The 25,013-nt window shown below is 43.4% G+C and overlaps 1 protein-coding gene across 1 annotated transcript in view; it reads right to left on the bottom strand.

Annotated features, from left to right (window-relative positions):
• The window catches only part of roraa (RAR-related orphan receptor A, paralog a), a 307,537-nt gene extending 282,938 nt beyond the window's left edge, over positions 1–24,599 (bottom strand). Inside the window, exon 1 of the mRNA XM_029757645.1 lies at positions 24,302–24,599. Coding sequence (XP_029613505.1) covers positions 24,302–24,455 — 154 coding nt within the window. The 5' untranslated portion in view covers positions 24,456–24,599. The remainder of the gene's footprint in view (positions 1–24,301) is intronic.
• Positions 24,600–25,013: the final 414 nt, after the last annotated feature.

The raw sequence follows: 25,013 nt of genomic DNA, 5'->3' as shown, positions 1-25,013 counted from the left end.
CTGCCTGAGTGATCATCCAGACCCATAAACTCTGAGCAGACGAAGATGAAGCCATTTCATAGGACGACGTTGACTGCTCAGACCAGCCAAGCACACTAAATTGACCTATTCCTTAATCGCTTATAATGAAGACAATGTAAGCCTTGAGTGCCAGAGAGACGCAGAGCACTAGCACAGCCTTCACACAGCCTCTGACTGGCTGCTACACAATTGAAACAAAGCAGAGATGGTGAAAGCTAAATCGAAACAGTGAATTTTAAATCACCTCTCTGAGAGAATAACTTTCCCCCAACAGGATCCCTATAATTTGTCCAATTCATGGGAATAGCATTCCAATGAAAGCGTTATATCCAAATTAATTTCATTAGAGATTAAAATCTGCCTGGCGAGGTTGGCTGGTGAGAGACCTTTAACAAAACAAAAACAAAAAATGCAGTTATATAATTGTATCCAACTAATAGCTTTCATCTTTCTATGCACCAGAAGATCATCCTCAGAATTGAAAATAGCCATTGTTCAATCTGAAATACAAACTGCCAAGGGGCAAGAAGGCAAGGCTAATTGTGCATTCACAATACACTACAGTGCACAATTGACAGTTTTTGCACATTTGCATTATTACCTCTGATTTAAAAACAAAATATGATATACTTGATGATATATTAAAACACTGATTACCATCGTATTTCATAGTTTTGATGTCTTCAATATTATTCTACAATGTAGAAAATAGTAAAAATAAACAAAAACCCTTCAATGAGTAGGCGTTTCCAAACTTTTGACTGGTACTGTATATACAGTATACACATATCTACCTCAATTACCTCGTACCCCTGCACATTGTCTCAGTACTGGTACCTGGTGTATATAGTCAAGTTATTGTTACTCATTGTGTATTTATTCCTTGTGTTATTATTTTTCTAATATTTATATATTTTTTCTCTCTGCATTGTTGGGAAGGGCCCGTAACTAAACAGTTCACTGTTGAGAAGCATGTGACATATAAAATAAATCTATCCTAAAAAACTCCTTAGTCATTGCCGAAGACAAGCATATCCATAACATGATGCAGCCACCACCATGCTTGAAAATATGGAGAGTGGTACTCAGTGATGTGTTGTGTTGGATTTGATCCAAACATAAGGCTTTGTATTCAGGACAAAAAGTACATTTCTTTGCCTAATTTTTTGCAATATTACTTAAGTGCCTTGTTGCAAACAGGATGCATGTTTAGGAATGTTTTTTATTCTGTACAGTTTTGTATTTTCAGTTTCTTCTGTCCATTAGGTTAGTATTGTGGAGTAACTACAACGTTGTTGATCAATCCTCAGTTTTCTCCTATCACAGCCATTAAACTATGTAACTATTGTAAAATCACCATTGGCCTCATGCTGAAATCCCCGAGCGGTTTCCTTCCTCTCTGGCAACTGAATTAGGAAGGACGCCTGTATCTTTGTAGTGACTGGGTGTATCGATACGACATCCAAAGTGTAATTAATAACTTCACCATGCTCAAAGGGATATTCAGTGCCTGCTTTTTTTTTACCCATCTACCAATAGGTTCCCTTCTTATCGACGGATTAGAAAACCTCCCTGGTCATTGTGGTTGAATATGTGCTTGAAATTCACTACTCGACCTTACAGATAATTGCATGTGTGGGGTACAGAGATGGGGTAATCATTCAAAAATCATTTTAACCACTATTATTAAATACACTCACACAGAGTGAGTCCATGCAACTTATTATGTGACTTGTTAAGCACATTTTTACTCCTGAACGTATTTTAGGCTTGCCATAGCAAAGGGGATGAATACTTATTGAATCAAGACATTTCAGCTTTTCATTTTTCAATTAATTTGTAAAAAGAATTATGTCTAAAAACTAAATTACACTTTGACTTTGTGGGTTATCAATTTAATCAATTTTAAATTCAGGCTATAGCACAGCAAAATGTGGAAAAAGTCAAGGGTGTGAATACTTTCTGAAGGCACTATGTTCTAATGGGACTAGTATATTCAGGGCCAATTTATTCTTTCATTCCTTCATCTAGCAGACCTGTACAGGCCTGTGTTTTGTCAGCTCCAGCCGAGAGGCAGCCTTGGGATACCACTGAGACAGAGGGTCAGCTTAAATTAAAACCTTTTGATCACACCACTGTTCAACATCACAGCCGGCCTCTTTTTTCTTGTTATTATGCAACTGCTAACATCTGTTACTTCTTCCCAGGCTTCATGTTCGGCCTAAGAGCTGCAATGTTATGCAATAGGTTAGAGCAAGAGCTTAAATCAGCATCAAACCTAAGCTGAGCAACACACAGCAAGGACCAGCCAAGACAGGCTGAGACAGACAGCCAGTACTGTATAGGAATCTAGCCAGCCATTAATAACCAAATAATGGAACACAAGGACGTTTTCTCTCGACAGGTGAAATAACTTCACCCATGAATATGAATTCATTTTGTTTCAACATCCATTTTCTTTTGGGCCGGAACTGGTCAAATGTATGCAGACAAACGTTCTCATGTCTTCGGGGAATGACCAGCGGAGGACATTTCTCAGGGAATTGGCCAATGTTCTTTATGCCGCATAATATTTCCAGCAGCAAATGTATGCCTATTGTTTGGAGCTGACAAGGTGCTACACGGAAGCAGATCGGCTGTTATATCAAATTCGCCATTACGACCTCCGTCCTAGTTTCAAGATGGAAAAAATAGTGAGAGTGAAAGAAAGAGAGGGGGTGAAGACAAGAGAAGTTAGAGAAAGGAGACTTCCAAGGACGCATCCAACTTCCTAATGGAGTCTCCAGAAGGAAGGAAGCAGAGATGGTGATCGTAACAAGGAGGGAAGGAAGAACAGCTTATTTCTCTGGAGGCAGAGGCCTCGCACCAGTCTTAGCTATACAGTACAGAGAGGACAGGCTTTCTTTACATCATTCCACAGGCTGGATAAATAGACCATCTACATGTTCTACATATCGAAAATGAAGCTAATATGAAGTAACTTCAAGACTTACTTGGTTGATTCAAAAATGAAAAAAGGATTCATAGCGGTTCATAGTAGCATTCAAAAATGTCAACAATGTTTGGCAAAATAAACTGGGTAGTTTAATGTCCAATGAGATGTTCATTTTGTCATTTTAGGCTGGTGTACATCTCTGACCTATGAAAGATTTATAGCAATTGAGAAATATACTGTCAAGAGGGCTCAGTTCACAAAAGGCAGCTACTTATTTTCCTACTAAACGACTTCTGCCTCTGACAAAACAGCTATACACACTCATTCGCTGAAGCAAATGTAATCAGACAGACCTCTACTGTTGCCAAACAACTGTTCATTCCTAGATAAATCGTGCATGAGGAGATACAGAGATTGTTTTCTGCATGGGATATTCTTTTATTATTGGGCAACTGAATTACGGGGATAAATGAACACATAATAGAGACAAAAAATATGCTTCCTAACTCACAATCAGTTTTTTTGTCCTGCCTGATTTGCCGTAGAAAGTAATAATATTGTGAAAAATACTTTTCCATATGCCCTCAGCCATCATCAAAATACAATTTTACTCTTTATTGGTAAATCATCAACTTTTATTTGAAAGTGAAACAAATGGCAGACATGTGGGCCCCTTGGCGGACCGTCGAGTGGGCAGAGCAGCAAAGACAGGCAGCCTGACGAATGCTCAGCCAAGCCAAGCTGGAGGGAGGTAAAAGACACTCCTCCTCAAACAACCCTGTCGGTTTTCAAAGAAACCGCCATTAGTAAGTCCTCATCAAGCAGGACCAGGGGCCCATTCCCCCACAGGGCCAAGGAGAGCGGCTGGCCACAATGCGTCTCCGGGAGGAGGAGGAGGGGGAGGACTACAGAGATGAGTCCTGCCTGTACCCAGTGGTGTCTCAGAGCAGAGTCAAGCCGCACGGCCCAGGCTTGCTCAATTCCCAGCCCAACTGTCACTGCTGGCACAGGGCTCAGGCCCTTCAAGCACATAATCTGTGCTCGTATGGCTGTTAACCACTATACCCCCCAGCCCTGAACATATCCCCCGCCATAGCATTGTTGTCTTTCTGGGCCTTGTCCTCTCTTATCATCAGGCCATACAAGGATAGAGGGAGACCATGTTATATCTTAATCGAGAGAACTCCATATCTGAAGTGATATAATAAATATTGAGTAACACTATACAGGTCAAAATGTACTGATCATTTTTGGAGATGTCACTTATTCATAAACAGTCTATCAGTATCTACGTAGAGAAGTGAGATGACTTCCTGAAACTCTGCAAAGTATGCCGCTGGCTGCTGAGGAGGTGCCGAGGAGGATGTGCGTAGTGTAGTGGTGGTGTGGTGTGAGAAGGTGAGTGAGCTGAATGAGACTTGAGGCGGAGGATCACTGCATTAATCTCACTGAACACTGAGGGGACTGAGGCAGCACTCTGCCGTGTTGCATGCAGCCTGGAGACTCCTACTGATGCACATCTCTCCTGATGACAGAGTGATAATGTCACATGAGTCCAGGTAAGCGAAAAATAGCAGCCTGGTTGATGCCCAGCCGGCTGCTTTAATTGGGTAAAACAAAGTAATTTGAGAGCAGCGTGGGGGGTACGTGGGGGCACGAGGGGGTAAATGACGGGACAGAAGGTCACTGCTTCTTTTTTACTCTGTCGTATGCCATCCACCAACACTCCCAGCATGCTCTACAGTTAATATTGAGATCTATTATATGGCAGCCTTTCACCATCTGCTTCACACACTGAGAACTCATGCTACACCGCTTGTTATTCCATAAAAGGACTTATTTTTTTTCTAAGTACTGAACAATATAAAACATGACATACAGCTCAGTAATAGCAGGCATTGTTTGTCTGGGTTGTGGTATAATAAAAACACATGACCAACCACAGTTACAGATCAAATAATCTCGAAAACACCCATAATAATAGTCCACTTCTATGTGCCTGTATTTACATAGACAGAGGTAAAGATAAGCAAGGTCATACATCCAATTGTATATCCTATCCACATCATATACCCCAGACTTGCGTTACTCAATAAACTACACGAACACATCACCCCCAATAGGACACCACTCATACCTATATATCAATTTGAGAGGTAGGCTGAAGTGACGCCACATTGACTACCTCTCTGCAACCTGCTTGGTCTGTCACTAATAAAGTATTCAGGAGATATTTTCTGCTTTTCAGGTGAAATAGCAGTGTAGTGGTTTTCAAGGGAGGCATTTCAAGAATCCTGTCAGGGTCAAAACAAGATGCCATAGATCCTTTGGGCAGGCAGGGCAGGACTGAATTGTGCAGCATCAAACTGTGAAGATAACAGTGCAATAGGATAATCACAGCGGTGCCTCAGGTGTACTGTACTGTACACACAGAGGCCTCAGCACCGACCGACCGACAGCTTCCACATTCCCATAGTCAATAAGGGCCTCTCAAAGGTTTCATACAGCAGATACTATGACCAAACTACTGTACACAGAGCTCAGTTACTGTAACGGTACGATAGCTGAAAGAGACTGGCATGTGGTAGCTTTTTGTCTGTGTGTGCTGGTGCATGATGCACTTCTGTTATAGGAATGACTCTTGCCTGTGTGGGTTTTGTCCCAGGTGCAGCTGATGCAGGGATCATGAGGTGCGAAGTGCTCAGGACTATGTTGGCACAAGCGTCCTGGGATCATCTCTGAATTTGTTCCTGCATTTGCATTAAGTGGAGGAATGGTTCACCTCAGTCTAGTCTGCTGTATGTCTGAGGCCCATTGGAGCTACATGCTAAGCTAACTCACTGCAGGCAGAATCAGGTGTTATCTGTCTGACTGGGGAGACCGCCATCAATCTCTCCTGTCCATACTCCTGCCTGGATTCAAATCAGGATATACATCTGTGCCGATGAAAGTAATAAGTCAGCCAGATGCTTATTGTATATTTGTCCCTGTTTTAAACTTCTGTCTTTTTAGTAATCTGGAAATCAATGCTGTATATTGTGCCCCGAGCCACTAGGAGGCAGGGAAAGAAAGAGTCAGAGAATTGGAGAGGGACAGAGCGAGAGAGAGAGAGAGAGAGAGAGAGGAGAAACCTATGTTGACCAGTGGAGGCTGCTGAGGGGAGGACGTCTCATAATAATGGCGGAATGGAGTGCATGGAATGCTATCAAGCACATGGAAACCACGTGTTTGATACCATTCCATTTATTCCGTTCCATCCATTACTATGAACCATCCTCCCCTGAGCAGCCTCCACTGATGTTGACACTTGGTCTGCCTGATGATAATCCGATGTGTGAGTGATGGCTGGGAGTTTGAAAGGCACTTTGTCCAATTAGAAATGTGTAGCAAATTTCCACCTGTCCATGACAGAGATGAAGTGGCTCTTTGAGAAGACACTGTGGCACAGTGCCAGGTAAGAGAGCCCAACAAACTGCTTGTGGAGCAAGTTGCAATTAATGAGCATGGCAAGCCACCCTTGTTTAATGCAAAATGACACATAATGAATATTCCCTCACAATTAAAAACAGATTTTGACGTTAGTCTCTTTTATTTATCAAAGCACAAGGCCTGAACAAACTATATCCGACGGACCGGATTAGTCGGTCAGAAAGAAAGAAAAGTTTACTGAATAACCTGATGGAAATGACTGTGAAGTTGTTAGGATGTACAGTTGTGAAATCTGAAACTCATCAAGTGGAACTAGCTAGAACTGTTCTTCCTCTCCTGCTTACAATATATTAGCTAAATAGGACAACATGTATGCGATAAAAAGGTGAGGATTAAAAGTCTGTAAAAGAGTTCACCTGATCCAAGACCCGCAACTATCGGTTTTACGAGATTATTTGAAAGACAAATGCACATGTCATCTGTGTTCCAAGCAGATTACATAAAACTCATTCAAATAGTGTGACATTGTGTCTGGATCAATCCAATGAAAATTCACACAGACACTCAACACTTTCTCTGAGGGGTTCTTAAATAAGGGTTTCCTCCAAATCTACCACCTACTGCACGTGAAATAAAGGTCTGGCCTCAAATGACCTTCAGTACAGAACAGAGGTTTAGGATGTGTTGAGTTTTTCCATTCAAATCATTATGTATATAAAACTGAGTCTAAAATCCCTGTTGAGATACCCATAGGACTCTATGAGGGCACTCCGTCGTAATATCTCACTCTCAACAGAGGAACATTGACCCAGGACTTCCATCTTCCTATTTCTGCATATCTATTTCAGTCCGTCACTTAAAAATAGCCTTTTAATAACCCGACATGCTGTTCATTATTGCTAATCTATTTTACTACATTAGGAAAATAAAGTAGCAAATATTGATCGATAAGACAGATCAACTTTTGTCAGAGGATGTGAACATGATTGGTGTTGCAAAAATGGCGAAGAGTGAGTCCAACTTTCAATCACTGTCTACTACAGATCTGCACAGCAGCTTTGATAGAGCCTCATGCTGTAGCAGCACTTACTCTCTTAATGCACCTCCTACAGCAATCAATCCACACAGGCAATAATCAAATATTAATTAGTGGCTTATTCATATTCAAAATCTGTTTTTCAAAATAACAAAGGGACAAATTTCCTCTTTATTCTTTCTGAGAAAGATGATACTTTTTGGGATTATGAAAATGTAACAATTTGAAGAAGAATTATTGTCAACATAAGTGGAGCATTAGAATCAGTTCTGTTCAATGTCATGGTCTTGCAGTAAATGGATGGAGTGCATAAGAAACTGAAGCCTAGTTGTATGTTTACAGTGGCTAATATCAAAAGCAGTGTTTGTCTATGAAATGTATGTAAATGGATTAGAAACTTGCAGATTGCCTTGGAAAAAACAAGTGCACATTAATGTCCACTCTCACAATTAGGACGTAGTCCTTATGGAGGAAGCCTGAAGGTCAATAAGGACACATCATCTCCTTGGACAATATGCTCCAGACTACTGGGTGATATTTAAATAAAAATAAGCTAATAGTTTCACATACAATGTGATTCAATATGATGAATACTTATGGGTATTGTTTAACCACTGAAGTCCATTGGCATTCTGTAATTGGTGAAAAAGCTGGAGAGATGGGTTACAATATTAATAATTAGTTGGTTCTGCACTCTAAAAAATTCTGTCCAACCTCGCCAGATTTTAATCAAACGCTGAAAATAGTAGCTGATTGTAATCGGCACTCAGAAGTCACCAGGGGTGTTTGAAGAATTTGTCAAGCCTGAGAGTAGAGCTAATTCGATTATGTGGCAGCATTACCTGGAGGGAATGGATCTATATCTCTTGCTCTTTTTATTTAGCTACGAGATTAGGCTTCGCTTGTTACTCCAATATAAATACTCAAGCCAATGGAAATGATACTGATTTTCAAGTTGGGTTATCTTTTTGTCTCAAAAAGTATTTTGTTTATTATAAATAAACGTTGTTTAAATGTGTAATACTCAAGTGTCTACTTGACAAAAGTGAATCGAAGGCACACCGGAGTTAGTCACATTAATTAATTAAAGGCTGAAACAATTCAATTAGAGGAAATTATACACATGATTTGGACCTTGTCAAATAACCCCGTGTGAATGTAAAATGAACTTGTTGGATAAAAAAGTAAAACTATTTTTCTGATGTTAAATATATTTTGCATCACTACATTTCAAATATTATCCTAATCTTTTTTTTGCTCTTTCTCTACAAGTAATACTTATTTTACATACTGTCTACAGTGCACAAACACATAACACATACAACATAGCGACATACTAAATAAGCAACATATTCATAGTTTGGTTTCAAGGATCTTGGGAGTTCGCATTATCCTAAACCTGCACAAATAAAGTGCAGCAAATACACAAACCTACAAACACACAGAACACAATATGCAAAGAAGAAATTAAACTGGTCTATTGGGACAAATAAAATGTTAAGTCAAGTTCCACAAATTGCCTACTTTTTGATGCCCCTTTTGACTTTCCATACTTGCTTTAACAACCATGTTTAATGCATCTTGTAATGGGACATATGAGGATGAACAACTGATTGGCTCAAATGCATTAAGAAGGAAAGACATTTCACTTTTAACAAGGCCATCAGTTAATTGAAATGCATTCCAGGTGACTACCTCATGAAGCTGGTTGAGAGAAAACCAAGAGTGGGCAAAGCTGTCATCATGGAAAAAGATGGCTACTTTGAAGAATCTCAAATATAAAATACATTTTGATTTGTTTGACACTTTTTGGTTACTACATGATTCCATATGTGTTATTTCATAGTTGTGATGTCTCCACTATTATAGTAAAAATAAAGAAAAACCCTGGAATGAGTAGGTGTATCCAAACTTTTGACCGGTACTGTAGTCCTTACAACACGGCTGCCACGAGTGCCATTTCACCAACAGTAATAGTTAAGGCACTCTGGGGGTGTTCTGCGCAAATACCACCGGTTTTACACTGCTACCTCTTGCTGGGAAAGGCTCTATGGCTCTCTGCCCTGCTCTCAAGTGTTCAACACATGTTGGTGCTCCACTCCCTGCGTTAGGAATAATTTATGGGACTTTGTTTGAACATGTTTAGTGCATGCATGTTCAATTGATGTAGAACTGATGACAGGATAAGTATGATTATGGTGCAATGGTACACTTTCACAAACTGCACAAAGACTTAATTACTTTCAGGTGAGAGGAATGTGAGTGTTGATCAATGTTGGCTTGTTCACTGATCATAGGCACCTAAAAAAACTCACTGAAGGAAAGCTCACCTACCTGCTCAACTTCTGTACACCCTCCAGACTAGTGGAGCTGCTTAGGGTTTGGCGCTGGATGTGACATAAGAATTCTACTGAGTTATCCCTTACCCCCTACTCATCACCTCCCTCTACCATGAGGCCTCCTCAGAGAGGCCCACTTCATAACACAGCCCTGCAGGGCCATCCTATACAGCAGCACTGCTTAGGTTACAGTGTGCAGCATTAAATATAGACTCCTTTAACACCCTCCAATAATGCATCTGGAGTATTTCAGTTCATTACTATTCAAAAACTTACTATCTCAGATATTAACTTCAGTAAATGGGCCACAGATCTGAGCTGTCGCTCACCGCCGGAGATTTCACATCAAATCTGCTTCTAGTCACCAACCGAGACTTCCTTGCCAGCCCCAGTTGAGCCACTGGTGATGCGCACTCCAAAATAAACTGTCCCACAAGGACAAAACTTTCAGTAAAGTTTGAATGTCAATAAACTATGTTTTGTTGATAAAGTAAATTGGGGCAAGTGGTGGATTAACTTTATCTTAATACATTTTAGAATTGACACAAATGATCAAACTTCATAGATTGACATGGTCGGACCTAGCATTTACCCCTCAAATAACATATTCTATTTGCACCATGTAGGCCAACAGGTTAAATCCTTTAGATATCAAACACTAACAGCTTTCAAATACGTGTGAACTTTGGAGCTATAACTCCAGATGTTAAAGCTCAATGATAATCATGAGGTAAAATTTTAAGAGCATTCCTGAGTGAAGGTAATAGCATGGAGTGCATCGTACACATGATACTGTATGTCTGGCATGTCTGGCAGGGGGAGACCAACAGTGCAAACTACTGTAGCTTCATGACAGGGATTATTACCTGCAGAGCTTCTTTCACATGGTTCTTGCTACTGTCTTCAACACAGACATACCACAATACAAAGAACAGTAGTGGACACGACTAGTTTACAATGCCCTAATGATTAAAACTTTGTAAGATCTCCATATAAGCAAAAATACAAGACCCTTGTGTCTATGTGTGGAACCTCAATGCGGAATATATTATTTATTTTTTGCTACTGTAGGAAGTGTTAGCTAGCGCTAGACGGCTGTACATGCGCCAAAACTCAGATATTTTCCATCCTATAGCGTGTTCTACATCTTCTTTTTAAATACTGAACCAGAATGTTTTCAGCACTATTACATTGAACAAAAATATAAACGCAACATGTAAAGTGTTCGTCTCATGTTTCACTCGTTTTACTGTGGATATAGATACTTTTGGACCTGTGTCCTCCAGCATCTTCACAGGGTCCTTTGCTGTTGTTCTGGGATTGATTTGCACTTTTTGCACCAAAGTACGTTAATCTCTAGGAGACAGAACGAGTCTCCTTCCTGAGCGGTATGACGCTGCGTGGTCCCATGGTGTTTATACTTGCGTACTATTGTTTGTACAGATGAACGTGGTACCTTCAGGTGTTTGGAAATTGCTCCCAAGGATGAACCAGAGTTGTGGAGGTCTACAATATTTTTTCTGAGGTCTTGGCTGATTTCTTTTGATTTTCCCATGATGTCAAGCAAAGAGGCACTGAGTTTGAAGGTAGGCCTTGAAATACATCCACAGGTACACCTCCAATTGACTCAAATAATGTCAATTAGTCTATCAGAAGCTTCTAAAGCCATGACATCATTTTCTGGAATTCTCCAAAAATGTTTAAAGGCACAGTCAACTTAATGTATGTAAACTTCTGACCCACTGGAATTGTGATACAGTGAATTATAAGTGAAATAATCTGTATGTAAACAATTGTTGGAAAAATTAGTAGATGTCTTAACCGACTTGCCAAAACTATAGTTTTTCAATCACTCACAGATTGCTTGTTAACAAACGAGTTTTAATGACTCCGACCTAAGTGTATGTAAACTTCTGACTTCACCTGTATATTTTTCTGCATATCTCTTGAGCTGTCTGCATCCTACTGACTGGTGGTTCTTTTTTTAAGCTTGAAAACCCCATTTAATTTTTGCCCAAAGATTAGAAGACACCTAAATATAATTTATGATGGTTTGCTATTTTACATTTTTTCAAATGTTTTTGGTTTGAAAAACATTTTACTAAATAGTTTTTGCAATTTTTATTTTATTTTCAGTTTTCGTTTACTATAATAACCTTGGTGGGGACGACATCGTCAATGCATTTATTAATGAAGCCGGTGACTGATGTGGTAAACTCCTCAATGTTATCGGATGAAAATATTCCCGTCTGTGCTAACGAAACAGTCCTTTTCGAGTTTTTGCTTGTAACCAGGAATCAGGAGGATAGAGTTATGGTCAGATTTGCCAAAGGGAGGGTAAGGGATAGCTTTGTATGAGTTTCTGTGTGTGGAGTAAAGGTAACATAGAATTTTGTCGCCTCTAGTTGGACAGGTGACATGATTGTAAAAATTAGGTCAAACAGATTGCAGTTTCCCTGCATTAAAATTAACGGCCATGAGAAGTGCCGCCTCTGGGTGTAAATGTTCTTGTTTGCCCTATACAGCTCAAGTTCGGTCTTAGTGCCAGCATCGGTTTGTGGTGGTAAATAGACAGCTATGAAAAATAGGCAGTAAAAAGTATGGTATGTAGCTTATCAGGAGGTGTTCAGGCGAGCAAAAACTTGAGACTTCCTTAACATTAGAGATTGCGCACCAGCTGTTAACAAAGATACACGCCCCCTCCCCCCTCATCTTACCCGATGCTGCCGACCGGTCTTCACAATGCATTGAAAATCCAGGGAGATGTATATTATCCATGTCCTTGTTCAGCCACGACTCCAACGGAGCACGTCCAGTTTGTTCTCTAGTGACTGTACTTCGCCAACAGAATGGAGGGTAGAGGGGCTTTATTTACATGCTAACGTAGCCTAGTCAGGATGCCAGCTCGTCTGCCTCTTTTGCGTCGTCACTTCCTCTTTCGAGTCCCGAGGATCAGGGCTTGGGCCAAAGTAAGCAGAACATCCAGAACTAACAGGAACCTGAAAAGCTTCTACCCCCAAGCCATAAGACTGCTAAACAAGACTGCTAAATAGATAATCAAATGGCTACCCACTGCTGCTACTGTCTATTATCTATCTTGTTGCTTAGTCACTTTAACCCTACCTACTGTATATGCTACCTCAATTACATCGTACCTCGGCACATTGACTCGGTACTGGTACTCCCTGTATATATGCAAAATTATAAAGGAGAGCCGCACACTCTAGGAGCTCAGATGCAATAATTGAATAACCTAATATTCAATGTTTCGACAGACAAGTTGTCTCCATCAGGGTATAATGACAAACACTGGGGGGTGACTAGTTTATATAGTTTCAAAGGACACACACAGGTGTCTGTAATCATGGCTGGGTGTGGCCTGATATCATTGGTTAATTCTCAGATATAAAAATAACATACAAAAAACAAGTTGTGTGTGTCCTTTGACACTATATAAACTAGTCACCCCGCAGTGTTTGTCAGTATACCCCGATGAAGACAGCTTGTCTGTCTAAACGTTGGATATTAGGTTATTCAATTATTGCATCTGAGCTCCTAGTGTGTGGCTCTCCTTCAATTTTGCAAGTGTTTATTCCGCTAGCCAGCACCTCACCTAAACAGGTGTGCGTTTATTTTGCCTCTAGACTCCCTGTATATAGCCATGTTATTTTATTCACTGTGTATTTATGCCATGTGTACTATTTATATTTTTGTATTACATTTTGTCTGCATTGTTGAAAGAGGACCCATAAGTAAGCATTTCACTGTTAGTCTACACCTGTTGTTTACGAAACATGTGACAAATGAAATATGATTCTCTTTTGGGGGGAAATATTGTGCATATAGAGACACTTCACATACAAATGTGCATCATCCATACATTTAGAATTTTTGTTTTCACTTACGTCTTTAAAGTCTGACTAACACTTTCCACATTTAAACAACTTTGTGTCAGCATTTACCTCAGTACATTGGTTAAATGGACATGTTGTCACGACTTCCGCCGAAGTCGGTCCCTCTCCTTGTTTGGGCGGCGTACGGCGGTCGACGTCACCGGCTTTCTAGCCATCGCCGATCCACTTTTCATTTTCCATTTGATTTGTCTTTGTTTTACACACCTGGTTTCAATCCCCCAATTACTTGTTCATTATTTAACCCTCTGTTCCCCCATGGTTGTTTGTGAGTGATTGATTGTCTTGTATACGGTCCGTTATTGTCGGCTCGGAATATTGCGTTGTATTTGTGTATACTTGAGTAAATACGTTGATTACTCATACCTGCTGTCCTGCGCCTGACTCTCTACACCAGCTACACACAGGCTCGATTACAGAATCACTCACCCTTCAAATGGAGTCAGCAGGAGCAGATGCCCTCCCTGTGGCGATAGAGGAGCGCGTCCAGCAGCACGCAACCATGTTGCAACGTCTGGGCACCGCCATGGATCGCGTGCTGCAGACGATGGATCGTTGGGAGAAAGGAGGAGGTCGTCCAGCATCTCCACCAGCCCCACTACATCAGGCCCCACTGTCCACCCTCCCTTTACCCGGTGCCAGTGGGATTCGACTCGCGCTCCCGAGGGAGTATGATGGGACGGCTGCCAGATGCCAGGGGTTCCTACTCCAGCTGGAACTCTACCTGGCGACCGTCCACCCGGCTCCTTCGGGATGTGAGAGCGTGTCCGCCCTTGTCTCCTGCCTCTCAGGCAAAGCCCTGGAGTGGGCCAATGCCGTATGGAGTGAGGGAGACGCAGCGTTGGACCATTACGCAGAGTTCACCCACCGCTTTTGGGCAGTTTTCGACCACGGCGGGTGAACATCTGTTCCACCTGAGGAAGGGGACGAGGAGTGCGCAGGATTTCGCATTGGACATCCGGAGCCTAGCCGCCAGCGCCGGATGGAACGACAGGGCCCTGAGACACCTTGGCCTGCCGAGACACCACCCTCACGTTGGACCAGCTGGTGGACCTGTCCATCCGGCTGGACAACCTGCTGGCTACCCGCGGACGTCCGTATCGGGGCCTGTCAGTTCCATCCCCCAGCACCTCCGCTCTGACACCCATGGAGCTGGGAGGTGCTGCGCTTAGGGCGACCGGAGGAGGGGCCATTCCCTGCACCATCTGTGGCCGCAAAGGGCACACTGCTGGTCAGTGCTGGGGGGGTTCCTCAGGGAGTCAAGGCAGCAGGCAGGGCACTATCAAGTCACCCCAGGTGAGTCGGCACCAGGCTCACCCAGAGCCCCCTGTTGCTCACATGTATGTGTTTATTAAATTTCCTGAGTTTTCCCCGCATTCCCAGCATAAGGTGCTCGTAGATTCAGGCGCAGCTGGGAATTCTATTGACCGTTCATTTACCCATAGTTTAGGGATCCCCCTTGTTCCTGTGGATATGCCCTTCCCTGTGCACGCCCTAGATAGTCGACCATTAGGGTCAGGGCTTATTAGGGAGGCCACTGCTCCACTAGACATGGTTACGCAGGAGGGTCACAAGGAGAGAATCAGTCTCTTCCTTATTGATTCTCCTGCATTTCCCATGGTGCTGGGCCTACCCTGGTTGGCCTGTCATGACCCGACTACTTCGTGGCAACAGAGGGCTCTCAAGGGGTGGTCACGAAAGTGCTCGGGGAGGTGTGTAGGGGTTTCTATCGGTGCGACTACGGTGGAAAATCCAGACCAGGTCTCCACCGTGCGCATCCCCTCAGAATATGCCGATTTGGCTCTCGCCTTCTGTAAGAAGAAGGCGACTCAATTACCACCCCATCGACAGGGGGATTGTGCGATAAATCTCCTGGTAAACGCAGCACTTCCCAGGAGTCACGTGTATCCTCTGTCACAGGAAGAGACGGTGGCTATGGAAACATTGATGCGTATCCGGGAGGGGGATGAGAGGAAGACGGAATTTAGTACCACTTCAGGGCACTATGAGTACCTCGTCATGCCGTACGGGTTGATGAATGCTTCATCAGTCTTCCAGGCCTTTGTTGACGAGATTTTCCAGGACCTGCACGGGCAGGGTGTAGTGGTGTTTATTGACGACATTCTGATATACTCCGCTACACACGCCGAGCATGTGTCCCTGGGGTGCAGGGTGCTTGGTAGACTGTTGGAGCATGATCTGTACGTCAAGGCTGAGAAATGTCTGTTCTTCCAACAGTCCGTCTCCTTCCTAGGGTACCGCATTTCCATGTCAGGGGTGGAGATGGAGAGTGACCGCATTTCAGCCATGCGTAATTGGCCGACTCCCACCACGGTAAAGGAAGTGCAGCGGTTTCTAGGGTTTGCCAACTACTACCGAAGGTTTATCCGGGGTTTTGGTCTGGAAGCGGCTCCCATTACCTCACTGCTGAAGGGGGGACCGGTGCAACTGCAGTGGTCGGCTGAGGCGGACAGGGCTTTTGGTCACCTGAAGGCTCTGTTTACCTCGGCTCCCGTGCTGACTCATCCGGATCCCTCTTTGGCATTCATAGTGGAGATGGACGCGTCCGAGGTTGGGATAGGAGCCGTGCTCTCTCATCGATTGGGCACGCCACCAAAGCTCCACCCCTGTGCTTTCTTTTCGAAGAAGCTCAGCCCGGCGGAGCGACACTATGATGTGGGGGACCGGGAGCTGTTGGCTGTTGTCAAGGCTCTGAAGGCGTGGAGACATTGGCTTGAGGGGGCTAAACACCCTTTTCTCATCTGGACTGACCACCGCAATCTGGAGTACATCCAGGCGGCGAGGAGACTGAACCCTCGCCAGGCAAGGTGGGCCATGTTCTTTACCCGTTTTGTTTTCACTCTGTCCTACAGACCAGGTTCCCAGAACGCTAAGGCAGACGCACTGTCCCGGATGTATGACACAGAGGAGCGGTCCATGGATCACACTCCCATACTTCCGGCCTCTTGCCTGGTGGCCCCGGTAGTGTGGGAGCTGGACGCGGACATCGAGCGGGCGTTACGCACAGAGCCCACTCCCCCCCGGTGTCCAGCTGGGCGTCTGTACGTTCCGTCTGCTGTCTGCGACCGTTTGATCAATTGGGCCCACACGTCACCCTGCTCTGGTCATCCTGGCATTGGTCGGACAGTGCGCTGTCTTAGAGGGAAGTACTGGTGGTCCACCTTGGCCAAGGACGTGAGGGTTTATGTTTCCTCCTGCTCGGTGTGCGCCCAGTGCAAGGCTCCCAGGCACCTGCTCAGAGGGAAGTTACAACCCCTACCCGTTCCACAACGGCCGTGGTCGCACCTGTCGGTGGACTTCCTGACGGGTCTTTCTCCCTCACAGGGCAACACCACGATCCTGGTCGTTGTGGATCAGTTATCTAAATCCTGCCGTCTCCTCCCTTTGCCGGTCTCCCTACGGCCCTACAGACTGCGGAGGCCCTGTTCACTCACGTCTTCCGGCACTACGGAGTGCCTGAGGACATAGTCTCTGATCGAGGTCCCCAGTTCACGTCCAGGGTATGGAGGGCGTTCATGGAATGTCTGGGGGTCTCGGTCAGCCTCACCTCAGGTTTTCACCCTGAGAGTAACGGGCAGGTGGAGAGAGTAAACCAGGATGTGGGTAGGTTTCTGCAGTCATATTGCCAGGACCGGCCGGGGGAGTGGGCGACGTTCATCCCCTGGGCAGAGATAGGCCAAAACTCACTTCGCCACTCCTCCACTAACCTCTCCCCCTTCCAGTGCGTACTGGGGTATCAGCCGGTTCTGGCACCTTGGCATCAGAGCCAGATCAAAGCTCCTGCGGTGGACGAATGGTTTAACTTCTCTAGGGTAGGGGCAGTATTTTGACGTCTGGATGAAAGGCGTGCCAAAATTAAACTGCCTGCTACTCAGACTTAGAAGGTAGGATATGCATATTATTATTACATTTGGATAGAAAACACTCTGACGTTTCTAAAACTGTTTGAATGATGTCTGTGAGTATAACAGAACTCATATGGCAGGCAAAACCCTGAGAAAAATCCAACCAGGAAGTTGAAAATCTGAGGCTTGTAGTTTTTTTAATTGATTCCCTATTCAAACTACAGTGACTTAGGGGTAATTTTGCAGTTACTAAGGCTTCCACTAGATGTCAACAGTCTTTAGAATGTTGTTACAGGCTTCTACTGTAACCTGGAAGGGAATGACAGTCATTTCAACCAGGTGTGTGGCTGAGAGCCATTAGATCATTCATGCGCGTGGCCGTCAGCGCGAGGTGCTTGCTTTTTCCTTTCTGAAGACAAAGGATTTGTCCGGTTGGAATATTATCAAAGATGTATGATAAAAACATCCTAAAGATTGATGCTATACATCGTTTGACATGTTTCTACAAACTGTAGTATAACTTTTTGGACTTTTCGTCTCAACAAAATGCGCGAGCATGGCGCATTTGGATAACTCGACTGAACGCGCGAACAAAACGGAGGTATTTGGACAGAAATATGGAGTTTAGCGAACAAAACAAACATTTCTTGTGGGAGTCCTGGGAGTGCATTCCGACGAAGATCAGCAAAGGTAAGTGAAGATTTATAATACTATTTCTGATTTTTTTGACTCCAGAACATGGCGGGTAACTGTATAGCTTGCTTTGATGGCTGAGCTCTGTACTCAGAATATTGAAAAATGTGCTTTCGCCGTAAAGCTATTTTGAAATCTGACACAGCGGTTGCATTAAGGAGAAGTGTATCTATAATTCTTTCAATAAATGTTGTAAAGTTTATCAACATTTATGATGAGTATTTTTGTAAATTGATGTGCTCATTCACCGGAAATTTGGGAGGCAATACATTTTCTGAACATCACGCGCCAATGTAAAATGGGGTTTTTGGATATAAATATGAACTTTATCGAGCAAAACATACATGTATTGTGCAACATGAAGTCCTATGAGTGCCATCTGATGAAGATCATCAAAGGTTAGTGAATAATTTGAGCTGTATTTCTGGTTTTTGTGACGCCTCTCCTTGCTTGGAAAATGGCTGTGTGGTTTTTCTTGTCAAGGTGATGTGCTAACATAATCTGAAGCTATGCTTTCGCCGTAAAGCCTTTTTGAAATTCGGACAATGTGGTTGGATTAATGAGAATCTTATCTTTAAAATGGGATATAATAGTTGTATGTTTGAGACGGTCACGTCCCACATACCCCAGAGAGGTTAAGCGCTCGGAGTAGACCTGGGACGCCGCTCATGTGCACCTGCAACGGGCCGTGAGGCGGCAGAAGGCGAGCGTCGACCGCCACCGCAGTGAGGCCCCGGTGTTCGCACCAGGGGACCGGGTCTGGCTCTCGACCCGAAACCTGCCCCACCGCCTACCCTGCCGGAAGCTGGGTCCAGGGTTTGTGGGGCCATTCAAAGTCCTGAGGAGACTGAACGAAGTATGCTACAGGTTACAGCTTCTCCCAGATGACCGTATTAATCCCTCGTTCCATGTGTCTCTCCACAAGCCGGTGGTGGCTGGTCCACTCCAGGAGTCTGAGGTGCGGGAGGTTCCTCCGCCCCCTCTGGACATCGAGGGGGCCCCGGCGTATGCTGTTCGAGCCATCCTGGACTCGAGGCGTCGGGCGAGGGGCCTTCAGTACCTCGTGGAGTGGGAGGGGTACGGTCCGGAGGAGAGATGCTGGGTGCCGGTGGAGGACGTCTTGGACCTTTCGTTGCTGCGGGAGTTCCACCGTCTCCACCCGGATCGCCCTGCGCCTCATCCTCTGGGTCGTCCCCGAGGTCGGTGTCGGCACGCGGCTCCGAAGTCGGTCCCTCTCCTTGTTTGGGCGGCGTTCGGCGGTCGACGTCACCGGCTTTCTAGCCATCGCCGATCCACTTTTCATTTTCCATTTGTTTTGTCTTTGTTTTACACACCTGGTTTCAATCCCCCAATTACTTGTTCATTATTTAACCCTCTGTTCCCCCATAGTTGTTTGTGAGCGATTGTTTGTCTTGTATACGGTCCGTTATTGTGGGCTCGGAATATTGTGTTGTATTTGTGTATATTTGAGTAAATACGTTGATTACTCATATATGCTCTCCTGCGCCTGACTCTCTACACCTGACTCTCTACACCAGCTACGCACAGGCCCGATTAAACATGTCTTGTACTGTGAACTTTGCATAGGCTAATCCTGACCCTTACCCTGTTTAACAACACAATTTAGCCCTCCAGCTGATACAAAACATGACATGTAGCCAACAACAAGACAGCTTGGGACACCTCACACTCCTCGAAGTATTAACAACAGGGAGAGACAGCCCATTATTACGTCAAGGGCTGTCTGCCAAAAATAAAGACACACACACGAGTTGCTCTCCAGGATGTGCATTGACTGTCTGCATGGCGGCTACCTGCTGCTTGGCCCTCCTCAGCGAGCAGGGAACTGTGATCCCTGGTATTTGAGAATGTCATAGCGTCACGAACGCTGCTGTCCAATGGAGTAGTGTGAGGACCGTGCCAGCTCCAGGCTCACAGGATTTGTGAAGAACCTCGTTTAGAGGCCTCTGCTTCCCTTTACCTCATCCGTCTTCTGTCAGCACAAAGTAAACACATGCCAACCACTCCAGCCCACAGCGCTGCCTCCGTCTGCACAAATAGAACCAATCGGCAGGCTGTGTTGGTGAAGTCCACTTAAGTGTCTAGAAAGGACAGGCCATACCATGAAGAGTTTAGTTTGGACTAGCAATGTCCGGCCAAAGAAAACTACACAAGTAATGGCACCTATGTTAAAAGTGCTGTATATAACTTCAGCCTGCATGACAGACATGGAACAGCTAACAAAGTTTGAGATAAGTGGTAAGGCAACCTGCACAATCGTCTACTCTTGTGTGACATGGTATGTTGAGGTGTGTGCGATATGTGTGAGTATTTTTTAATTTTTTATTTCACCTTTATTTAACCAGGTAGGCCAGTTGAGAACAATTCTCATGTACAACTGCGAACTGGCCAAGATAAAGCAAAGCAGTGCAACAAAAACAATAACACAGAGTTACACATAAACAAATGTACAGTATCACTGTCCTACTGAACAATACACCTGCTAGATTGAGCCTGTTTGCCCTTCACCAAATGACAGCTTTCATAATGTTGCAGTAAGGTAAAAACATTAAAGAAAAGTAATTTATCTGCAATGCCAATTGATAAATTATATGGGAAGTCCTGCACTAATGGCAGGTCAGCCGTCTTACCCCTTTCTTTCCATGGTGGGAAAATGATGTTAAAACAGCACAGCACACTCTGAATATTACAATCACGTCTCTAGCCTCAGATACAAGCCTGCACTACAGTAATCCCAGTGTCAATAACGCATCACTCTACTCTTAACTGTTCATTCAAGGCAGTCTCCATAGTGTGATTATGTACAGCATATACAAACAGAGAGATACACATACACAACAGCATAGCTGAGGCTCGTTTAGGGCTAGAAAGTGCAGGATTGAGGACCTTCAGAGCTTCAGCTTCCCTGTGTAATTCTGAGGCTTCATCCCAAGCTACACAGAGGCCGTCAACTTACATAACAAGCCATTAATATTGATTGTTTCCAAATGTGCTCCTCACGAACTGAGGGATCCTGCAATATGAAAATAACACCCTTTCTTCTTTCCACTAATGATATCCACAGACCTCCAAGGCCCGTTCTCTGACCCACTCTAGTCTTCCAGCACAGCTTCTGCTGAAGTAAGCCTTTTCTACTTAAAGGGTATTAGTGCTCAGGGTTAAAACAGTAAATGCTCTGCATACGGGATAAGAAATGTGCATCCTCAGAAATTCCAATACACTGGGAGTGAAAACGGAAAGTGTTCCTCAGTAAGCGTCTGCAGTATTTCAGATATAGTTTTTTTGAGTATATCCTAAAATGCAGTGTCTAAACCCAGCACTGTAATCCTGGAAATGCTTTACATTTTTATTGTTTCACATTGTTGAGTAATCTCATACTGGATTGTGCCACCAACCAATAGCAATTATAAATATTTTGAATCGTTTCATGCACTGTGGGGAAAATACATTTATCATACTGTACCAAGGTTCAATACAAAAAATCTGTTTCAGTTTCTACAAAAGCAAAGTTTAAAGGGTCGCACACATCGCACCGAATGTGGATCTCCCGTTCATAAAATCTGTTTGCACATGGTTCACAAGTACTCTCGGCAGGCAAACTCTACTGGTGTGTTCAAGCGCTTAAAGAGCAACTGCCCCTAAAAAGCAACTTCTCGTTTTGAAAAACGGCCTATGTGGCATAAATATGAGTCATATGCATGTATTCTAGTCAAAATTGACTACAAAGTGTAAATATGATAGTTTTGGTCATCAAGTCAATCTCGTCCAAAACTGAGCTTTGCGAGACGATAGGAAAAAAGGGTATGTCATGGAATGAAGGGTACCGTAACAGTTTTCCTTGGGTTGGGTTTATTTAAATCCTACCCACATGTCCACAGCTGGCTGCACCCAAGTAATCATCAATTCGGAGCGCAGCTGCACATGACCCGATCGTAATGCCCATGGTCAATTTGGTTTGACATTCGATATCCCTATGGGGATCTACACTAGGGACCGTCAGTAAATTACACAATGTACAAGGGACAATATCACCAGCCGGCTGAAGCTAATTGGCGAAAGCTAGCCTAGGCAACTTCAAGACACAAGACCTTGTTAGACTGTTTTAAGTTATCTAGAAGGGTGAGTGACTGTAACTGTGTACCGTTTTGGCAGATTGCATGTACAAACGCTTGCCACGTGCGAACACACACACAATAGACACCCATATTAAACCACCCCCCAAGACAACTCTCGTTTGGCTTCAGATATAGTCGCTGCATTTCTAAATGACCAAGCAAAAAAAACCCGAGGCCAAATCAAAAAGTTCAGCCTCCCTGGAAAACAGATAATCGAAGAAATCGCACAAGTTTTGATAATAAACATATATTACTTAATGATTTCATCATATTTGTTACAATTATCTCAAAGGAAACAGCTGGAGAAGAAGAATACAGTAACATCATTATTTGTAGGTTATAAGTAGGCCTGTTATTAAAAACTTGAAAAAGTGCTACAGGAGAACTTTTGCTATGCATGCCATACATATTCAAGTTAACTAAATGCATTCGGAAAGAGGTTTGTCCCACTAAACATTAATAGTTTTTCCCCCCACCCATTCAATCATTACATAACAGAGGAAAAAAAACGTATTTTTTCTGTCTTTCTCTCCAGACACTTTAATCCTATGCATAAATGGGTGGGGGTGAATATGGGTCAGCAGGTTAAAAGTGTCTAGGAGCCAGACTTCATAAAACAGCCGTCAGATGAACCTAACAAGGCTCGGACCGAAATGCCTTCAAAACTACCTGGCTTTGCCTGTTATTACATAACTGAGCACTGGCTGGGATCTACTAAATTTAAACAATCTCGTGTTCATGACAAAACATCGTACTCTTCTGCAGCTGGAATACTAAGTGGTAAAAAACATTACACTTGTCTTGAACTGTGGAGTCAAGAACGCATCTACAAAGTGAAATATATGTAATGATTTTCGCTATCTCTCTTTCTGTGCGCGCCTCTGTTTATTGCTACCTGTTACATAACCAGCTTACATTCCACATTCACCATATTAGACTCTAAATATACCGCTTCCGCAGAGGAAATATGATCATGCAAACCACATCGCGATGAATACATTTACATGTCTAATATGTAATTTAGTGTCATAGTAGTATGTGAACACACTGTACTTTGGAGTATTATAGTCTGGAAATATTTCCATTGAACTTGGACGAGTTGAATGGAAGCAGTCTAGAGGGGGTGTGGCTAAATAATGTCTGTAGCCTACTGTACAACACGCACCGTACACAATCTCACATATTCTTAAGAAATGTATACGGGACCAACACAATCATAGACTTCATTTGATAAATGACCACAACGTCTATCGTGTCCATCATCAGGCAGTTGTCATCTCTTCATGTCCACTACAATGTATCAGAGCTAGCGCGCGCTCGCAAGGGAAGGAACATCAAATTCCTGCTGCTGATTTGTCTATTTCACAAACACACAAAATTATATTTTCTGTAAATCACTTGGAAATAAATACGACCATAAAATACATGTCCCTTTAGAAGTTGAAGGGACTGGTGTTCGATAGCTTACAGTTTCCCAAAGTTCACTAATATTTAGTAACCTACCATTGTGTAGTATAGCCGAATAAACGCGTAGAAAGATAATATAGCGTAGTTGGTGTTCTTGTGTTTTAAGGGAATTGTAGGTCCTAATCGACCTGTGTAATTGACTATCCTATCTATAATTGTTCTATTCACTGAGTAATTTGTCTCCCAATGACACATACGACAATGGTTGGATCTCTGTCAGTTGTGCTTGAACACAAGGGCAACACAGAAGCAACTCGCTCATCATAATAAATATGGCCATTTTACAAATGCAGCGCAATAAGAATTAATCTGTTCCAGGTGGTTTTTACACTATTCAGGTAACGTTATAGACAATTTTTGAGACCTCTATAATTCAAGTTCTCCATGCAACGAATTCATTTTGAAGTTTGAGGCATCAATTCGGTAATCAATCAATATTTCTCGTGATGAGAGATGTCAGCCGCTTACCTCTGTTGGTACTTGAACAGGTCTGCCTTCGAACAGGGGCTGGATGGTCCGCTTTTCGGAGCGTCTCTAGGTTTACCGGGGTTTCCCTGGCCGGTGTAGCCGGCTCAGAGGCGCTGTTGCCCGGGTCGCTTGCTGGATCTGGAGGGGACTCCATGTTGAATTTCAGATTTACTGTTAAACTATTGCTAGTATTTCACGAAAAGTCTCTATGATTTGTGAGCCGCGAGAGTCCGTCTAGCTATCTATTTTAGAGTAGAAGTAGAACTACGAAATGAAAAAATGCGAGTGTACCTAGAGGTGGGTGTGAAGATTTGATTGTCCATCGGCAGCGCTAGAGAGAGCTTCAGTCATGCAACTGAAAAGGGAAAGGTTGTCAATAGCCGATTAATAGATGTGCAGTAGTGCCTGCGAGTTTATTTCTTGGGAATGGCAGTTTGTTGCAGCCAACTAACGCTTGTATCGAGTTTATCATCCCAATATTCATTCACATGATAAACTCTGATTGTTGGCTAAAGTCTCTCATCAGTGTGTTCAAAAATCATTAATAGCCACTTCGAGAAATCTGCACAATACGCTGTCTCCTGTTCAGTGTTTAAAAGCCTGTCCCTCTGTGTAAAAGGCTGCTTACAACTTCAACATCCCATAACATTATAGCCTATTTTCAATTTACTGACAATTTTACAAAATCAATATTGACAATTAACATGCCTAG

Source organism: Salmo trutta, chromosome 7 (assembly GCF_901001165.1).
Source record: "Salmo trutta chromosome 7, fSalTru1.1, whole genome shotgun sequence".
Classification (NCBI taxonomy): Eukaryota; Metazoa; Chordata; class Actinopteri; order Salmoniformes; family Salmonidae; genus Salmo; species Salmo trutta.
Note: the sequence above shows the minus strand (reverse complement) of the source record. Positions and strands in the feature narration are given on the sequence as shown.